This window comes from Callithrix jacchus, chromosome 10, assembly GCF_049354715.1.
Source record: "Callithrix jacchus isolate 240 chromosome 10, calJac240_pri, whole genome shotgun sequence".
Lineage (NCBI taxonomy): Eukaryota > Metazoa > Chordata > Mammalia > Primates > Cebidae > Callithrix > Callithrix jacchus.
The window spans coordinates 68,348,180-68,364,140 of NC_133511.1; the positions used below are offsets into that span (position 1 = coordinate 68,348,180).

The 15,961-nt window shown below is 56.5% G+C and overlaps 1 protein-coding gene across 15 annotated transcripts in view; it reads left to right on the forward strand.

Annotated features, from left to right (window-relative positions):
* Positions 1–15,961, forward strand: part of PDE2A (phosphodiesterase 2A) — a 104,005-nt gene that overhangs the window by 73,978 nt on the left and 14,066 nt on the right. For all 15 annotated transcript variants that reach the window (XR_013523259.1, XR_013523257.1, XR_013523256.1 and 12 more), the window contains 5 exons: positions 8,281–8,390; positions 9,229–9,284; positions 14,714–14,773; positions 15,460–15,613; positions 15,794–15,846. Coding sequence is in view for 11 of the 15 variants with exons in the window: in XM_054241949.2 (XP_054097924.2) it covers positions 8,281–8,390; positions 9,229–9,284; positions 14,714–14,773; positions 15,460–15,613; positions 15,794–15,846 (433 nt within the window). In the remaining 4 variants the exon portion in view is untranslated. The remainder of the gene's footprint in view (positions 1–8,280; positions 8,391–9,228; positions 9,285–14,713; positions 14,774–15,459; positions 15,614–15,793; positions 15,847–15,961) is intronic.

Sequence of the window (15,961 nt, forward strand, 5' to 3'; positions counted from 1 at the left end):
GTCTGACCCTCCCCATCCTACCTTGGTCCCAGCCTTCCTGCCAGGTGGGCTTTCTTGGCCTGGTTGCTGACCCCAGCTTAAAGGGCAGAAACAATATCTTCTCTCTGTTGGGGAAATGGATATGCACAGAGAAAGTACCAAGTGATGGTAAATTTTCTCCTTCTAATTGCTTCTAAATGACTGTGGCCTCCTGAGAGCACAGTCTCAGAATGTCGGGGCTATGGTCTACAGTTAGAACACCAGCATGCTGTGAGAACCACTGTGAGGCTGGACTTGGAATCTAGCAGCTGGGCCTGCAGGAGCCAACTCCTTGTATCTGAGAACAGGGAGATCAGAGGCAGCATCCTGCTGAGGGTTCTGGAGCCCCACAGCCTGGGTTCAAATCCCAGCTTCCTGTTTAATAGCTGTGTAATCTTGGGCAAATGACACAACCTCTCTGTGCCTCCGTTTTGTTTGTGAAATGGTGATAATAATGGTACTTATAGGATTGTGGGGAGGATTAAATGTGTGTAACACATGTGAAGTATTTAAATCAGCCTGATCCATGGTGAGGACTATCTGTGGGGGATTACCATTGTGAGAGAATGCTGGAATTACTGACTTCAGGATCACAGGATCAGTGCACTTTGCCCCCCGATACCTTGATGCCCATTTAATTCAGCCTCCTTATCTTCAAGATGGGTAGATACCATGAGACATGACCAAGGCTACATGCCAGGTAAAAGGCTGAACCAGCCCTAGGACTCGGGTCTTGTGGCTCCTGGCTATGCAGGGGACAGTGAGAGGAAGCAGAATTTATCAGAGAGAAAATGGTGGGGGCTGCATGCTGCTGAGAGGAGGCAGGCTCTAAAGGATGTGGCCATTGACTGCTAAGCCACTGAATGAAAGGCCATTGTGGGGCCCAGGGAGCACTGGGCAGGGAGCTGAGGGCAGAGTGGGCACCAGTGAGGGTGTCCCCAGAAGGCAGCTCTCTACCCCTGTGAGGAGGGCTTTTCCAATAAGCTGAGTGGTCCAGGGATGTGGCTTTTTCAGGTAGCAGCTGAGCCTGGCAAGTCACACACCTTTCACAGGGCCATGGAAAGAATTCTGTTTGGGATGCTGGGCTCGTGGTCCTGAGGCCTCTCCTGGTGCTGGAAACCCTGGTTTCTAGGATGCTGGCCTCTCTCCCCGGCCCCATTCCTGTGGAAGGAGTTGGTTCCACTCTGATAGCCTAGAGCCTTCCCATCTCCTCTTCTCCCACTGAGCTCCTTTCACCTTCCCCTAAGAAATTCTCCGTCAAGGAGTGTGGGAACAAATCCACGACCTCCCTCTCTAGCCTCATATCCCATCTGTAAGAGGACGGGACAGCACTGAAAAGTCTTTAGAATCTTAAGGGGAAAAACATGCTCATGTCCCCTTTTCTCCTCAAATTCTAAAGAACTGCATTCTCCTCCAGCTACCCCCACCTCTAATTCTAAAGAACTTTGCTTTATATGAGCTCTGCTCCTTTAGGAGGGCTCCTCAAAGCATCCTGGGAGGCCTTCCTGGGAGGGAGGCAGGAACACAGGCTTGGGAGGCAGCAGGAGCAGCCTGCGGGTGTGCTTTGCCCCTGGGTCCTGCACAGGATCCCCTAGTCTGTCTGGGCGTGCGGAGCTGGTGCATGTCTGCAGTTCAGGCATCTTTGACAGGGCCCAGATCCTTGGCATCAGCTGCCCTTTCAGCATCCTCCCTCCAACCACTCAGACTCTGTCAGGCCTTTGGAAAAAATACAAAAGAAAAGCAATTAAAAGTGAATGTTCAAATGCAATTAGCCCAAAGCTTGGTGGAGCTGGGGAGGTGAGTGCCTGCTGGGAGACGGGTTGGAGAATCCAGGAGGAGGGCCAGGGGATGAGAAGGGAAGAGGGTGAGCACAGTGAGGACCTCTCAGGGGTCATCAGGGCGGCAAGGCTTGGAGTGAAGGCCCAGGCCCAGCGCTCTCTCTGGTATCTGAGCTCTGCTTGCCCACCTTGGTGCCTGGTGTCTGGTGGTGAGCCCACCTCCACAGTTAGGGCGGAGAGGCCTCAAGACTGGTTTGGCCTTCAGGAGCTCCCAGCAGGATGTGGACTTGAGACCCAGGTATATGAAAGAGGGAAGAGCACTGGAATGGGGTTCAGACAGGTCTGGATTTTAGCTTGGCCCCATCCCTCTATCTCTGCATTCCTACCTGAGGGCCTCTCCATTGGCTTAATGAGGTAACAGGTGCCAAGTGTTTGGCACAGTGCCCAGAACACAGTTGGAGCTCAGTGATTTGCTACTTGCACCCTGACAAGTTCCAACCAGTGATTAGCCTTGGGTGACCTTGAGAAAATGACTTCCTTTCTGGCCTCAGTCTCTTTTTCTGTGAAATGGGTGGGATTGGGTACAGGGGTCTTTTGATGGTGACCTCTGTGGCTCTGATCCCCCCAGGAGGGAGAGGATCCGGCCTGCAGGCTGCTGTGGAGCCCGAGGCTCTAGCAGTGCCAGAGGAGGCGGGGGTGTGGGGAGGGTGCTCCTCCAGGAAACCCTGGACGGCTGGCAAACAGCAGGGCTGGCAAACAGCAGCAGGTGTGGCATGGAGGCTGGATCATAAAGACAGATAAGGAGGCCTGACACAATGGGTCGGGAATGGGCTCAGGCCGGTGTGGGGAGAGGAGGGTGGAGAAGCGTCAAGGTGGATTAAGGAGGGCCCAGTGAGGAGGGCCTGCCAGCTCCCAGCCCCACCTGCCCCTGCCCCCCTCCTCCACTCTGCAGGCTCTCAGATGCCCAGCTGCATCCCCCTGGCGTGTTTGGCTTTTCTATCTTCTTGTCTTGCAAGGGCTGCTCGCTTCCTTGCAAAGCCTTCCCTGCTCCACTTTCATCTCAGCCAATCCCATTTTACTTACCTTTAGTGGCCCGGCCAGAAGCCCTCTTGGGGAAGCCTGCTCCACAGCTCCCTGACACTGAGAAGTATCCAAGTTTCAGGAAAGGGGCCTGGGCCATAGTGGCCTCTCTTAGGGATGGGTCTGCCCACAGGACAGGGCCAGGAGTCAGACACCTGGAATCCAGGACAACATGGCTGCAATCACAATCCCATGCCCTCTCCCCGGGCCTTCTGTAAAATGATAGGCTGGACATTCTGATGTTGAGGGCTGGTGAGGCTCTGAATTGTAAGGGCTGCAAAGGGCCTTAGGGCTGGAGAGGAGAGAATCCTGGAAGGCTGCCTGGGCCAGGGTCTTCTTGGAAGGAGGCTTCACTTCCCTCTTGTTGGTGCCCTACCTCCATCTCCCAGCCTGTTTCAGGCCCAGCTCTGCCGCCTTCCTCTTCTGGAGTCTCCTGCTATCTTAAAACCTCTGATTACCTGCTGCTGAGTGCAGCGAAAAATCTCAGGCCTTTCAGCAGCAACTGAAGCACCCACCGCCCCCACCCCAGCCCAGGCTGGCTGTCTCCCTCCACTACCATTTTGGGGTCCCAGGACCCATCCCTAAGAAATTTCTTGCCCTAAGGGGACCAGGTCTCTCCTTACAGAATCTGGCCATCCCTAGGGTTTGTCTCGGAGGACACCGGGAACTGTATGCATCTTGGGATCCCCACATACTGGGGGAAGGAGGGGAGAAGAGATCCAGGTCTTGGTGGTTCAGTGAGAGTGGGGGGCTTAGCGAGGGGATGGGGGCCCAGTGAGAGTGGGGGGTTTGCAAGGGGATGGGGGTCCAGTGAGGGGATGGGGCTCAGTGAAGGGATGGGGGTTTAGTGAGGGGATGGGGGCTTAGTGAGGAATGGGGTTTAGTGAGGGGATGGGGTTTAGTGAGGGGATGGGGGCTCAGTGAGGGGATGGGGTTTAGTGAGGGGATGGGGACTCAGTGAGGGGATGGGGTTTAGTGAGGGGATGGGGGCTTAGTGAGGAGATGGGGTTTAGTGAGGGGATGGGGTTTAGTGAGGGGATGGAGGAGGCTCAGTGAGGGGATGGGGTTTAGTGAGGGGATGGGGACTCAGTGAGGGGATGGGGGCTCAGTGAGAGTGGGGGGTTCACAAGGGGATGGGGGTCCAGTGAGGGGATGGGGACTCAGTGAAGGGATGGGGTTTAGTGAGGGGATGGGGACTCAGTGAGGGGATGGGATTTAGTGAGGGGATGGGGGCTTAGTGAGGGGATGGGGTTTAGTGAGGGGATGGGGTTTAGTGAGGGGATGGAGGCTCAGTGAGGGGATGGGGTTTAGTGAGGGGATAGGGTTTAGTGAGGGGATGGGGGCTCAGTGAGGGGATGGGGTTTAGTGAGGGGATGGGGACTCAGTGAGGAGATGGGGGCTCAGTGAGGGGACGGGGCTCAGTGAGAGCATAGGGGCTCATTGAGGGGATAGGGGCTCAGTGAGGGGATGGGGGCTCAGTGAGGGGATGGAGGCTCAGTGAGGGGATGGGGGCTCAGTGAGGGGATGGAAGCTCAGTGAGAGAATAGGGGATCAGTGAGGGGATGGGGGCTGAGTGAGGGGATGGGGGCTGAGTGAGGGGATGGGGCTGAGTGAGGGGATGGGGCTTAGTGAGAGGATGGGGCTCAGTGAGGGGATGGGAGCTCAGTGAGGGGATGGGGGCTCAGTGAGAGCATAGGGGCTCAGTGAGGGGATGGGGGCTCAGTGAGGAGATGGGGGCTCAGTGAGAGAATATGGGCTCAGGGGATGGGGGCTCAGTGAGAGAATAGGGGCTTAGGGAATGGGGGCTTAGTGAGGGGATGGGGATTCAGTGGGGGATGGAGTCTTAGTGAGGGTGGGGGGGCTCAGCGGGGGGATGGGCGTTCAGTGGGGGATGGAGACTTAGTGAGAATGGAGGGCTCAGTGAGGGTGGGGGTTCCCTTGAGGGATGGGGCTCAGTGGGAGGATGGGCTTAGCAAGAGGCTTGGCTGTTCACTTCGGACTGGGACCTAGTGGGTGTTGGGGGACTCAGTGAAAGGGAAGGGGCTTCACCACAGTAGAGGACCCGAGAAGAACACACAGGGACTCGGAGAAGTGCACAGGGCCTGGGGACCCAGCTCTTTCCAGGCTGTTGGCCCTACCAGCAGAGAACCTTTCCCTCGATTCTTTTCCATTAAACAAATAGTTGTTAAAGGGACGGAACTGTCATAAAGTCCACGCCCGTTCCTCTCTCCACTCTGTGCCCATCTGTCCTTATCTTCAGTGGGGCAGGCTGTGACCACCCAGGCACCCAGGGCTGTCATTAGCCTTCGCCTGGGCAGCTGGCCTGGGGTGTGGAGTCCCCCACAACCCCCAGCATGAGCCTGGAAGGCAGGGTGGGGTGGGGGAGAAGTAAGGGAGGAACTGGAGAGGAGCAGGGAGCCGCTCTGGGTTGAGCAGGGACAAAGCCCCCCTCCCATGTGGGTCGGGGAGACTCGGCCTCGGCACATTCCCCCTTGCAGTCTGTGGGCATCTTTGGAGCCTCCAGGAGGATGGCAGTTCTGGGGGGGCTGCAGCAAGAGGAAAGGGATTCTCAGGGTGGTAGGTTGAGGCAAGCTGGGCTGGGGATTCGGCTAAGCCAGGGGAGGCAGGCTACAGAGCAAGGTGCCGAGGCTTCCTGAGAACTGAGGGTCCTTGGAAGCCCCAGTGCTTGGGGGTATCTCGGCTTAGTCAAGGTTGATCTGTCCTAGCCTTGCCTCTCTCTTGTCCAGGGCCACTAAGATGATGGGATCCTCACTGAGACCAGGTTTCCAGTGTCACATTCTCCATATGCAGAGAGTTTTACCCAGGCAGCAGCGCAATCCATCTGAAATCACACCTGACCGTTCCCGTGCCCTGCTCAGAATGGGAAATCCTGGGGCTTCCGCTGCCCTCGGGCTCAGGCCCAGCTCCCCGGGGCCCCAACTCCTGTCTAGCCTTGCTCTCAGCTGTCCAGCCACACCAACGTCCTCGTGGCCATTCCGTCAGCAGGCACAGTCTTCTCGCCTCCGCACCTTTGCGCAAGCAGTTCCCCTGACATCCTTTCCTGTCTGCCTCGATAACCTCTGCATGTGTTTTAGGACTCAACTCAGGTGTCTCCCTCTGCAGGAAGCCTTCTGTGGCTCCATCACACCCTGCACCTGGGCGGGCTGGGCCTGCTTGTCCTCCCTTTGGCGGAGCCCTCATCTCCCGACTCAAGCCTGGGTCTGTATATCAGTCTCCGAGGGTCCTTGGCCTCCTCAGGGGAGGCCTGTGTCCCGCCCCTCTGCTCATCTCAGCCTTCAGTACTGAACTGGACCCAGAAGGACCCAGTGGAATGAGAGGTTTTAAGGAGGGTACTCCCCTGAGGTTTTTAGTCCAGAACATTTATTCTTGCTGTGGCATGGAGGACGGATTGAAGAGACCCAGCTACAAGGCCAGAGGCTGGGGAGCAGCTTCCCCAGCGTTCGGGGGAAAGGCATCTCCATGTGGGCTGGGCAGTGGCTTGGGCATAGAGAGCAGAGGACTGTTGTGAGACACCTGGGAAGTGACTCACTGATCAGATCGGGGAGGTGAGGAACGGAGGCAGGTTTTTGGACAAGCAGAGAAGGACCACCCGGTGGATGATTGTGCTGCTTTGCTGCAGGGTGGGGGAAGTGGAGATAATAATTCAGTGTAATGGAGGTCCCTGGGCCACCTCAGGGATGCGATGGGGAGGCTCCAGGTGGCCTTTGGGTATCTGGGATCTGGAGCTCGTGAGTGAGGGCTGGAGAGTCATGAGGCCGTGAGCCCGGAGGAGGGGTTTTGTGCAAAACAGAAAAAAGGTTGAGGACAGTTTCCTTCATTAGGGTCCTGGGACAGAGAGGCCAAGGCAGACCCCATCCAGGTCTGGGAGGGGAATATTTGGGGTCGGACCACAACGCAAGGACCAGCGCCACCGTGTGGCCTCCGGGTAACCAGATTGTCCGAGGTCAAGGAGCTGGCAGGGTTTGGCCTGGGGTCACCCCCTGCCTCCCTGAAGTCTCAGCCTGCATCAGTTTAATGATTAGGAAATGTGGCTCCCGTTGCCCTCCTGCTGCCCTACGCTCCCCCACTTCCTCGGGTGACCGGCAATGTGGTCAGCCCAGAACTCCAGGAGGCTTAAAGATCCCGGGTGTAATGGCAGGAAGGTGGGAGACACCACCAGTTTCTATAGATTCTGGATTACTCCAAGTGGCTGGGAAGGAATGGGTCTGGTTCAGAATGCTGCATGAGCTTGAATGAGATGCTCAACCTCTTTGGTCCTCGATTTGTCTCAAATCTGTGACCTAGTGATCTTGTGACTTGCAGGCCACCCCCTCCTTTTCCTCATGTGACCTCTGCTGGGCTTCCCTTAGTGACCCTCTAGTCACACAGTTCCCCAAGTTTCTCTTCCATCCAGGCCAGGCAGTTCCTACAAGCATAGGTAAGTGGAGGCAGCGTGAGGGAGGAAGAAGCCAGGACAATTAATCCCCAAGGAGTGACAGTTGGTGTAAACTCAGGTGCTTAATTAAGCAGGATGAGCCAGAGGCCAGGGGGATAGAGGAGGTGGGTTGTGTGGTGGGACAGAGAGAAACTCATTATTCCCGTACCAACCTCTCCTGCCTTGGTTCCCCCACCACTTCCCCACCATCATACCCTGACACTCACAGCAGTCCCCTGTTCAAGGCTCACACCTCCACAGGTCTTTGGAAAGGTTCCAGCATAGTGGTTAGACCTAGCCCTGGTGCCACCTGCCTGGGTTCAAATCCTGGCTCTACCACTTATTCGCTGTGTGACCCTGGACACATGAATTAGCCTCTCGGTGCCATAGCTTCTCCATCTGAAAATGAAGATGCCGATTATATCTCACTCATAAAATTGCTGGGAATTCTGAGCTCATTTGTGTGAGTGGCTTGGGCTGTGCATGGTACATAGGAAATGGTCAATCAACTTTAGCAATGATGATTTCCTCCTGAACTAAAAGCTGATCTCCAGTTGTTTTCTGAGGATGGTGATCGGGAGGATTCTGCTCTCCCCACCGTAGTTGTCCTTGGGAGGATCAGAGAGGTCAGGTCACATGCCCAAGGTCAGCTTGTAGCAGGTAGCCTAGCTCTGAGCCCCTGCATTCACTTCCTCTGCTCTCCCACTGCCTGGAAGATCTGTGGTGGGCCCTGCCTGAGCCTTTACCAGCAAGAGGCACAGAGGCCAGACTGTGGCTGCCTGTTTCCCCACATAGGGGCCAGGGTCCCCTACTTCTTTACTTTTGCTGTCATCATGTCCACCCTGAGGCAGGTCAGCTTGTCCAGATCCTTGCACATGTGTAGGGTCCAAACTGTCCTGTGTCCCCAGGCCAGGCTTTGCTCCTCCCTGAGCCAGAGGCTCTCAAGGTGGCATTGTGTCCTCTTTTCAGAGAGGCTGTCATCTCCCGGAAGCGGCTGGACTGCAATGGGCTGGGCCTTTCGGACCTGCCAGGGAAGGCTTTGGCCAGGCTGGTGGCTCCACTGGCTCCTGATACTCAAGGTAAGAGCTGGGAGCTGGGCAGGGGCAGGGGCAGGGAGGGACTGTGACCCCTGTACTCCAGGTCACATCTGTCTTCTACTTGTCTTCATCTCTGTCTCCCTCTTTCTCTTGCTCTGTGTCTCTAATAATCCTTCCATCTAATTCTTTCTCTATTGTGCTACTAAACTCTCCGAGCCTCAACTTCCTGACTATAAAATGGGACAAGGGGGGAGTTTCAAGGAGGCGCAAGTGAGAGAATGCATGTTAGGGGCTGGGTACCTACGAGGGCTCCGTGGCCCGTGGCTGTGCTTGTGATGTGCTTGTGCCTGATGCTGGATGGGGCTCCAATTGTTCTCACACTGTCTCTGTCACTGTCATTGCTCCTGTTTCTCTTTCTGTTCCCCTCCATGCCTCCTGTCCGCCATGTCTTTCTCTGCCTCGTGTCTCAGTCTCTCTAGGTCTCTGTCCTCTGTCTCGATGTGGAAAGTGCACAAGACTGGGAGTCAGGAGGCCTGACTTGCTGTGTGATCTTTGGCAAGTCACTTCCCCTTGCTAGACCTCAATTTCCCAATCTGTAAAATAGGGGTGCTCAGCACCAGCCGCCTTCCTCCCTGCAACCATGGGAGGATCACAAGAAGGTGGTGGAGTGAAGGGGTTTCCTTCCGTGCAGAGGCTGTTGCTGTGGTTTTATTGCTGCCTCAGGACCCGCCTCTCTGTCTCTGTGGGTTTTGGGGTCTCTCTGTGTCTCTGTCTTGGCCTCTCTTTGTCTGCATCTTTGTCTCCCCCACCTGGGTCTCGGCTTGGTATCTCTGAGCCTCACCGGCCCTGCAGGAGCACCTCATTGCCCTCTCCCCCTCAGTGCTGGTCATACCACTAGCGGACAAGGAGGCCGGGGCTGTGGCAGCTGTCATCTTGGTAAGAGCCCGCGTAGGCGGTGGGATGTGGGGAGAGGAGACCACGGGAGGGAGTGGTGGATGGAGCCTGTCTGGGGTGTGTGTGTGTGTGTGTGTGTGTGTGTGAGAGAGAGAGAGAGAGAGAGAGAGAGAGAGAGAGAGAGAGAGAGAGAGGAAGGAGCAAGGGGAAATGGGCGATATGGGAGGAGTTGGGGCATCTCTCACACCCCAGCCTTCTGCCCCAACTTGAATGAGTAGGATGAAGCCATTGGCAATCAGCAGCTTTCTGAGGGGTGTCCAAGCCCCTTCTGGACTCTCAGCCCCCCAGAGGTTAGAAGGCCCAGTCCTTGGCGCAAGCAGCGCTAACTTTGTTCCTCTTTGCGATCCTCTAGATGGGGTGGGGACAGCATCCAGGAGGGCGTGAACAAGTGAAGTGTGAGGAGAGACATTGCAGAGGGATGGATGGACATAAGGACCTGACCAATAGAGACAGTGTGGGAAACTAGCCAGAGATTCGGGGTGGTGGGAGCTGGGGGCCTTGAGGAGAGAAAGCCCGTGGACAGACCAGCCAGACCCAGGGCTGAGGCTGGGTGGAAGACAGGCTGCTAGGCGGGCTTCCTGGAGTGGGTGAGGAAGGAGTATCAGCTGGAAGTGGTGGATGCTCTGCCAGAACCCCAGAACCCCAGAACCCAGGCAGGGCTCCTTCTGCAGCCTCTCTCCAAGTTCCCAGCATTTCTGCTCCGTGGAAGGGGTGGTGGAAGCGCACAGCCTGTGGGGGCAGGATTCTGCCGCTCTTTCAGTTTCTTCTCCTATATGGAGGTGGGGGGGCGGTTCAAACTCCTGTTCTGTCCTAGTGAGCAAAGGATAAGTTCCCCAAATTGCCATTATTGGGGGTCTGCTTCTGTCAAGGGGGCTGCCATTCCAGTAAAGGGCAGGCTTGGGGGCATGGACAGATAAATGAGCAGGTGTTGGTTCCCTGGGGACTCCTCTCCAGCTCATTAAAATGGAATTAAAGGCTTCCCAGGCACCTGACCTTTCTGAGCTGCTGGCGGGAGAGGGCAGTGGGAGTGGGGGACAGCTGAGAGGGGAGGAGAGGGGAAAGGAGAGGAGGAGGACTTGGCTGGGTCTCCTCCACACCCATCTGCCTGACTGAGGGAGATGAGGCCCCTGCTTGGTTTCTCTGAAAGCTGCTCCCCCCACCCCCAGCTTCTGGAATGGATCTGCTGTTGCACAGAGTTCTCAGGGGGCCGCCTCCCCCTCTTCTTTGCTTTCGGTCTGTCCCAGGGCTGGTCAGTTTGGGGGGCACCAAAGTGAGGGGCTATGTGCAGAGGTGGGGGTTGGGAGGCGGTGGCTGGGTCACGCACCTCCTTCCTGCTGAGGGAAAAGGGCCTGGGGTGCCAGGCGCCTAAGAAGGACTTCCTTAGGTTGAGGCTGTGGGGACTGGGTCAAGAGGGAAGCGAGGGGAAGACATTTGGAAGGTTGTTCCCTCTGTGGGCAGAATGCTTGCCACGGGCACTGCTCACCTTGGCTCACTGGTCCAGAGGCGCACACACGTGCATGCATGTGTGTGTGCCTGTGTGTGTGTGTGTGTGTGTGTCTCAGGAATGCTGATGGGATCAGATCATTTTCACTTAACTTACCCAGTAGAACTCTGCTCTCGTCCTTTGGCAGGTTGGGTGCTGGGGCAGACTCTGCCCTCAGGGAGCTCTCAGTCTGGGGGAAGGCAGGGACACCCTTGCCACCATGGGCCAGGTGAAATACTGCTGCCACCAGGTGGTCTGGTGGCAGAGGCTGGGGCAGCAAGTGGTGTCTCGCCATGGAAAGAGCACTTGTGTGGGGCTTTGGGGATGGGTAGGAGGCCCACAGGCAGGGAAGAAGGGAAAGGGGATCCTAGGGAGAGGAGGAATGTGAGCGAGGCAGGAAGGAGGCCAGGGGAAGGGGTGGTGTGCTGGGGGGGAGTGTGGTCCCTGGGAAGCTGAAGTAGGGGTGCATGCTGTGGAGCAGGATGCTAGCCACCCAGGGCTCTGGCCGCCAGGAGAAGTTTTCAACATCCGTCCCTTCCCCTTGTCAAATACCCTGGGCCAGGGAAGAGCTCTTGAAAGATGTTTGGATTATTCACATCTGCCTCTCCTCCAAGCCTGCACCTTCCCACTAATGTGGAAATGCACTTCTCCAGGATGACCCTCCCCAAGGCATACCATCTGACAGATGCTCCCTGGCTCGCATGATCTCACTGCCTCCCAGAGGCAGCACAGCCAGACTTCCCAGCTGCTACCAGATCCTCAGGGCAGAGGGTGCAGAAAGTAGACGGAGTGCCACGGGTAGATCTTTTGGGAAGGCGGAGTCACCAGCTCCTTCCTTGACAAGCCCCATTTCAGGCTCTGAGTCTCTGCTCTTAGTATTCATCCAGTGATCCACCTACCCATCCACCCACTCATCCATCAGTTGGACAACGATTTGAGTACCTACTGTATGCCAGGCATGGTGTGCTAGATGCTGGGAACACAGAAGTGACCAAGACAGATTGGACAGGCCCTGCCTTCACAGACCACAGAAGGGTGGTGGTGGCAAGCACTGAAGTGAGCATAACCCCAGCTACTCGGAAGGTTTAGCTGGGAGTGTTCCTTGAGCTCAGGAGTTCAAATCTGGCCTGGATAACGGGGTGAGACGTCATCTCTAAAAAGCCAAAAATAACTAAAATATTGCAGAAGAAGTGAGCAAAATAAGGAGAGGATCACACATGATGGCAATTGCTAGCAAGGAAACCCCTCGAGGGAGTCCTGCAAAGAAATGCTGGGGCCAGATGGGGCCACAGTCAGTGAGGGCTCTCTGAGGGATATGCTGGCCAGGTGCAGGGCTGTGTGGCTGACTGCTGGGCCTTTACAGCTCGCCACTCAAGGTGCCTTGATTGCAGATTTTTGGGATGGAAAGAGTCTTTGCCTCTGTTCTTCAATCCTAGGATAAGAAGTCCCTTTGAGGAGTGTTGGCCCTTGGTTTCTGGCATTTGACGCCTGATTTGTGCCCATTCTTCCCCCAACTGCACCACCACTCCCTGCACAGGGATGGGTGCTCATGCCATTGGCCATTTTGAACTTGGTGAGGGTGGAGACCTGGGGGCTGTGCTGGGCTTTTTTTTTTTTTTAAGAAAGTTGCATTGTTGTCACCCGTGCTGGACTGCAGTGGTACGGCCTTGGCTCACTGCAACCTCCACCTCCTGGGTTCAAGTGATTCTCCTGCCTCAGCCTCCCAAGTAGCTGATACTATAGGCACCCACCACCATGCCAGGCTAATTTTTGTATTTTTAGTAGAGACGGGGTTTCACCACGTTGGCCAGGCTAGTCTTGAACTCCTGACCTCAGGTGATCCACCCATCTCAGCCTTCCAAAGTGCTGGGATTACAGGCTTGAGCCACTGCTCCTGGCCTTGTGCTGGGCTTTTAACCCTCTCCCACAGCCACAGTACCCTCTGTTGAGTGTTCCCACTGGGCCCTGGACACTTGCCCTGATTAGCAAGAGCAGGTGAAAGTGTGTGTGCCTGTGAGTGAACAAAAAGCCATAAGTGTGTTGGGGTGATTGTGTTTGTATATAGGGGCTCCAGGTGCATGCTCATGGCCCTTGAGTATATGAACTGTTTCCTGTGTATAGGCATGAACTTGCTGTGGACACTGTGAGGCTGGGTGTGTGGATGTCTTTGTGTCTCTGACTGGTCTGTGTGTGTGTGTATGCGCACATGTGTGCAGGTGGGCGTAGGCAGTCCAGGAACTGGTTGCCCCCATAGCCCTAGAGGGGTCCCAACCTTCTCAATTCCTGAGATGTGGGAACCAGGTGGAAGGAACAAGAACCATGTCCTCCTCCATGTGCTAACAGTAAAATGCCAACATATTTATATAAGCCATATGCAAATGAACCATAGCCCCATCTTCTCCGCCCACCAGCCCCCGCTGTCCCGTAGGAGTCACAGATTGAGCCTCATCCAGAGCTTAAGCTTCAGTAGCATTCTTGACAGCTCAGGTCTCTTCCAGGTCTTCCTGCCTCCAATCTTCCTCCCTCAAATTCACCCTACACCCCATAGCCAATGGCCTTCAGGTGCTAACTTCTGCCATGGCTCCCCAGTACTCTCAGGCTAAAGCCTAACTTCTTAGCCTGGCACTCAAGGCCCTTCCTTCTGTGATTCCATGGGCCACACCTCTGCCTGGGTCCTCATCTCCCCACACCACCTACCTCCAGTGTCCTGGTCTCTTCAGGATTTACTTGTTCTCCCCAGGCCAATTCAGGAAGCCTCCCAAACGTCCTCCCCTCTGAGCTACCCACCTAGTTTTCTCCCTCCTTCCTCAGGTATGAGGCGCCACACCTCCTCCCAGTCAAGTCCCCCCCCAACTCATCCCGCCCCAACCCAGACTGTGAGCTTCCCGGGAACCTGCTGGTCTCCTCCTCCCCATCTGCTCCTGGCAGGGGACCCAGAGCTGAGGCAGGCATTGGCTGCTGACTGGGGAGGGAGGAGGGAGGAGGGGCCCCCAGGGCAGGCGCTGTGGGGAGCTCTGCAGGTGGTGACCAGCTTTGAGTAGGCTCCGGAAGCTGGTGACGCAGGTGGGGAGCCTTGCTGGCAGGGCCTATAGTGGGTCCCTAGGCTGCCACGCTCCCTCCCCACCGTCTCTCATTTTCCTCGACAGGCACCCAAGTAGGGGTGGGGGAAGGGACTTCACAGAGTATGAAAGATGGGCTGAGTTCTCTGGTGATGGGCACGGGGACCTTGGAGAGGGACAGGATGATGGGAATGGTGGTGAGGGTGGAGCTGGAGGAGGAAGGTGTGGGCAGAGAGCTTGAGGGAGTGGGTGGTACTGTCTTCGCTCTGCCACTTTCTGCTATGTGATTTTGGGCGAGTCACTCCACTCTTCTGGCCATGGCCCATCTGCCAGGTGGAGGCTTGCATCACAGTGGTGAGAATCACTTGTAAGAAAAAGCATTTGCAACCCATTTATCCATTCACCCATCCTCCTGATGGCAGGTGCATCATACTGAACCATTTCTTTTATCCAAGACTTAGGAGCAGCTCATACCCTAACTCAGAAAGGATAGAGCTGGGAGGCTGAGGCTAATACCTCCAATTCTAAAATCAGAACCACAGGGCTCCATAGGCTGGGAGCTGAAGAGGGGTCTAAGGTCCCTCCATCTCCTGAATCATACACCTTGAACTATGCTCTTGATGAGGCGGTGATTGAAAAGGCAGAGACAAAAAAGTTTCACATTTTTGGGTTAGTCCTAGGAGACTTCCTAGAGGAGGGGATTTTCCTGGAGCTGTCTGCATGGTCAGAAGGAGGGGCTCATCACAGGCTGACAGACTGGGGTGTGTATGTGCTGATGGGGACGGTGTGTGCTGAGCATGGGAAGGGCACTCTGGCAGGGACAGACAATGGGAGAGGTCACAGCTAGTTCCCTTCTCCCCTCCCTCCAGGTGCACTGTGGCCAGCTGAGTGACAGTGAGGAGTGGAGCCTGCAGGCAGTGGAGAGGCATGTGAGTGGGACTGGGGCCATGTAGGATGAGGCTGAAGACCCTTATCACAGCTGGTGGGAAGATGGCCCCGCCAGGGAGTTGGACAGACCTGGGTTTCAGCTTCAGCTCTGCCGCTTTAGAGCTGTGTGACCTTGAGCAAGTCGCTAAACCTCTCTGAGCCTCAGTTTCACACCTCAACATGGGGATAATGATAGCACTGACTGACTTAGGGCAGTGGTGAGAAAAAAACTGTTCAAATACCTTATAAATACACACGGTTGCCAACTTAAAAGGTCTCGACTTTTCGATGGATTTATGGGGAAGCAACCCCTCCTAAGTTCTGGAGATAGAAAGACCCCTCCACCTAATAATACTGAGCCTCTTTCCTGCCTGAGATTGTATGATTTTGTGACTTTAACAAGGACTTACGACTCCCTGAGGGGGCTGGAGACAAATCTGACATCTTGTCTCGGAAGAATCTAGGGGCTAGGGTTGGAGATAGACCCTGTGCTTTCCTGTTCCTGGACCGGCCGACGCTCCAGGGGCAGCGGGAGCCCTCGGGGGAGCCCTCAGGAAGGTAGAGTCCAGGGCTGAGATGTTTGGGACGGCGGCGGGGTCCATGGGCCCCGCAGGCAGAGGGAACGGCGGGAGCAGAGGCAGGAGTCCCGCAGCGGCGAGCGGCACGCTGACCGCTCGGCCTGCCCCAGACCCTGGTGGCCTTGCGGAGGGTGCAGGCCCTGCAGCAGCGCGGGCCCAGCGAGGCTCCCCGAGCCATCCAGAACCCTCCGGAGGGCGCGGCGGAAGACCAGAAGGACGGGGCGGCTTATACCGACCGCGACCGCAAGATCCTGCAACTGTGCGGTGAGGGCACTGCCTGGGCAGGTCCCGAGGGCGGGGCCGGGCGGGACTTGGAGGGGAGGTGGGCGGGTTGGGCGGTCCCAGGAGCCGGCCGGGGCCAGGCGCATGCTGGGCGGTGCCCGAGGGACCCGGCCACGGAGGTGGGGAGGGGCCCTCTCTCTGACCCGCGCCCGGCCCTTGCAGGGGAACTCTACGACCTGGATGCCTCTTCCCTGCAGCTCAAAGTGCTCCAATACGTGAGTCCCTGCGCCCCTCCCGGCCATCTCCCCGTCCTCCGGGGACCAGTGTCCCCTTGAGCCCTCCGTCTCAGTTCCAGTTACGATGCCCCTTCCCCTCTCCTCCGCCCGCCTG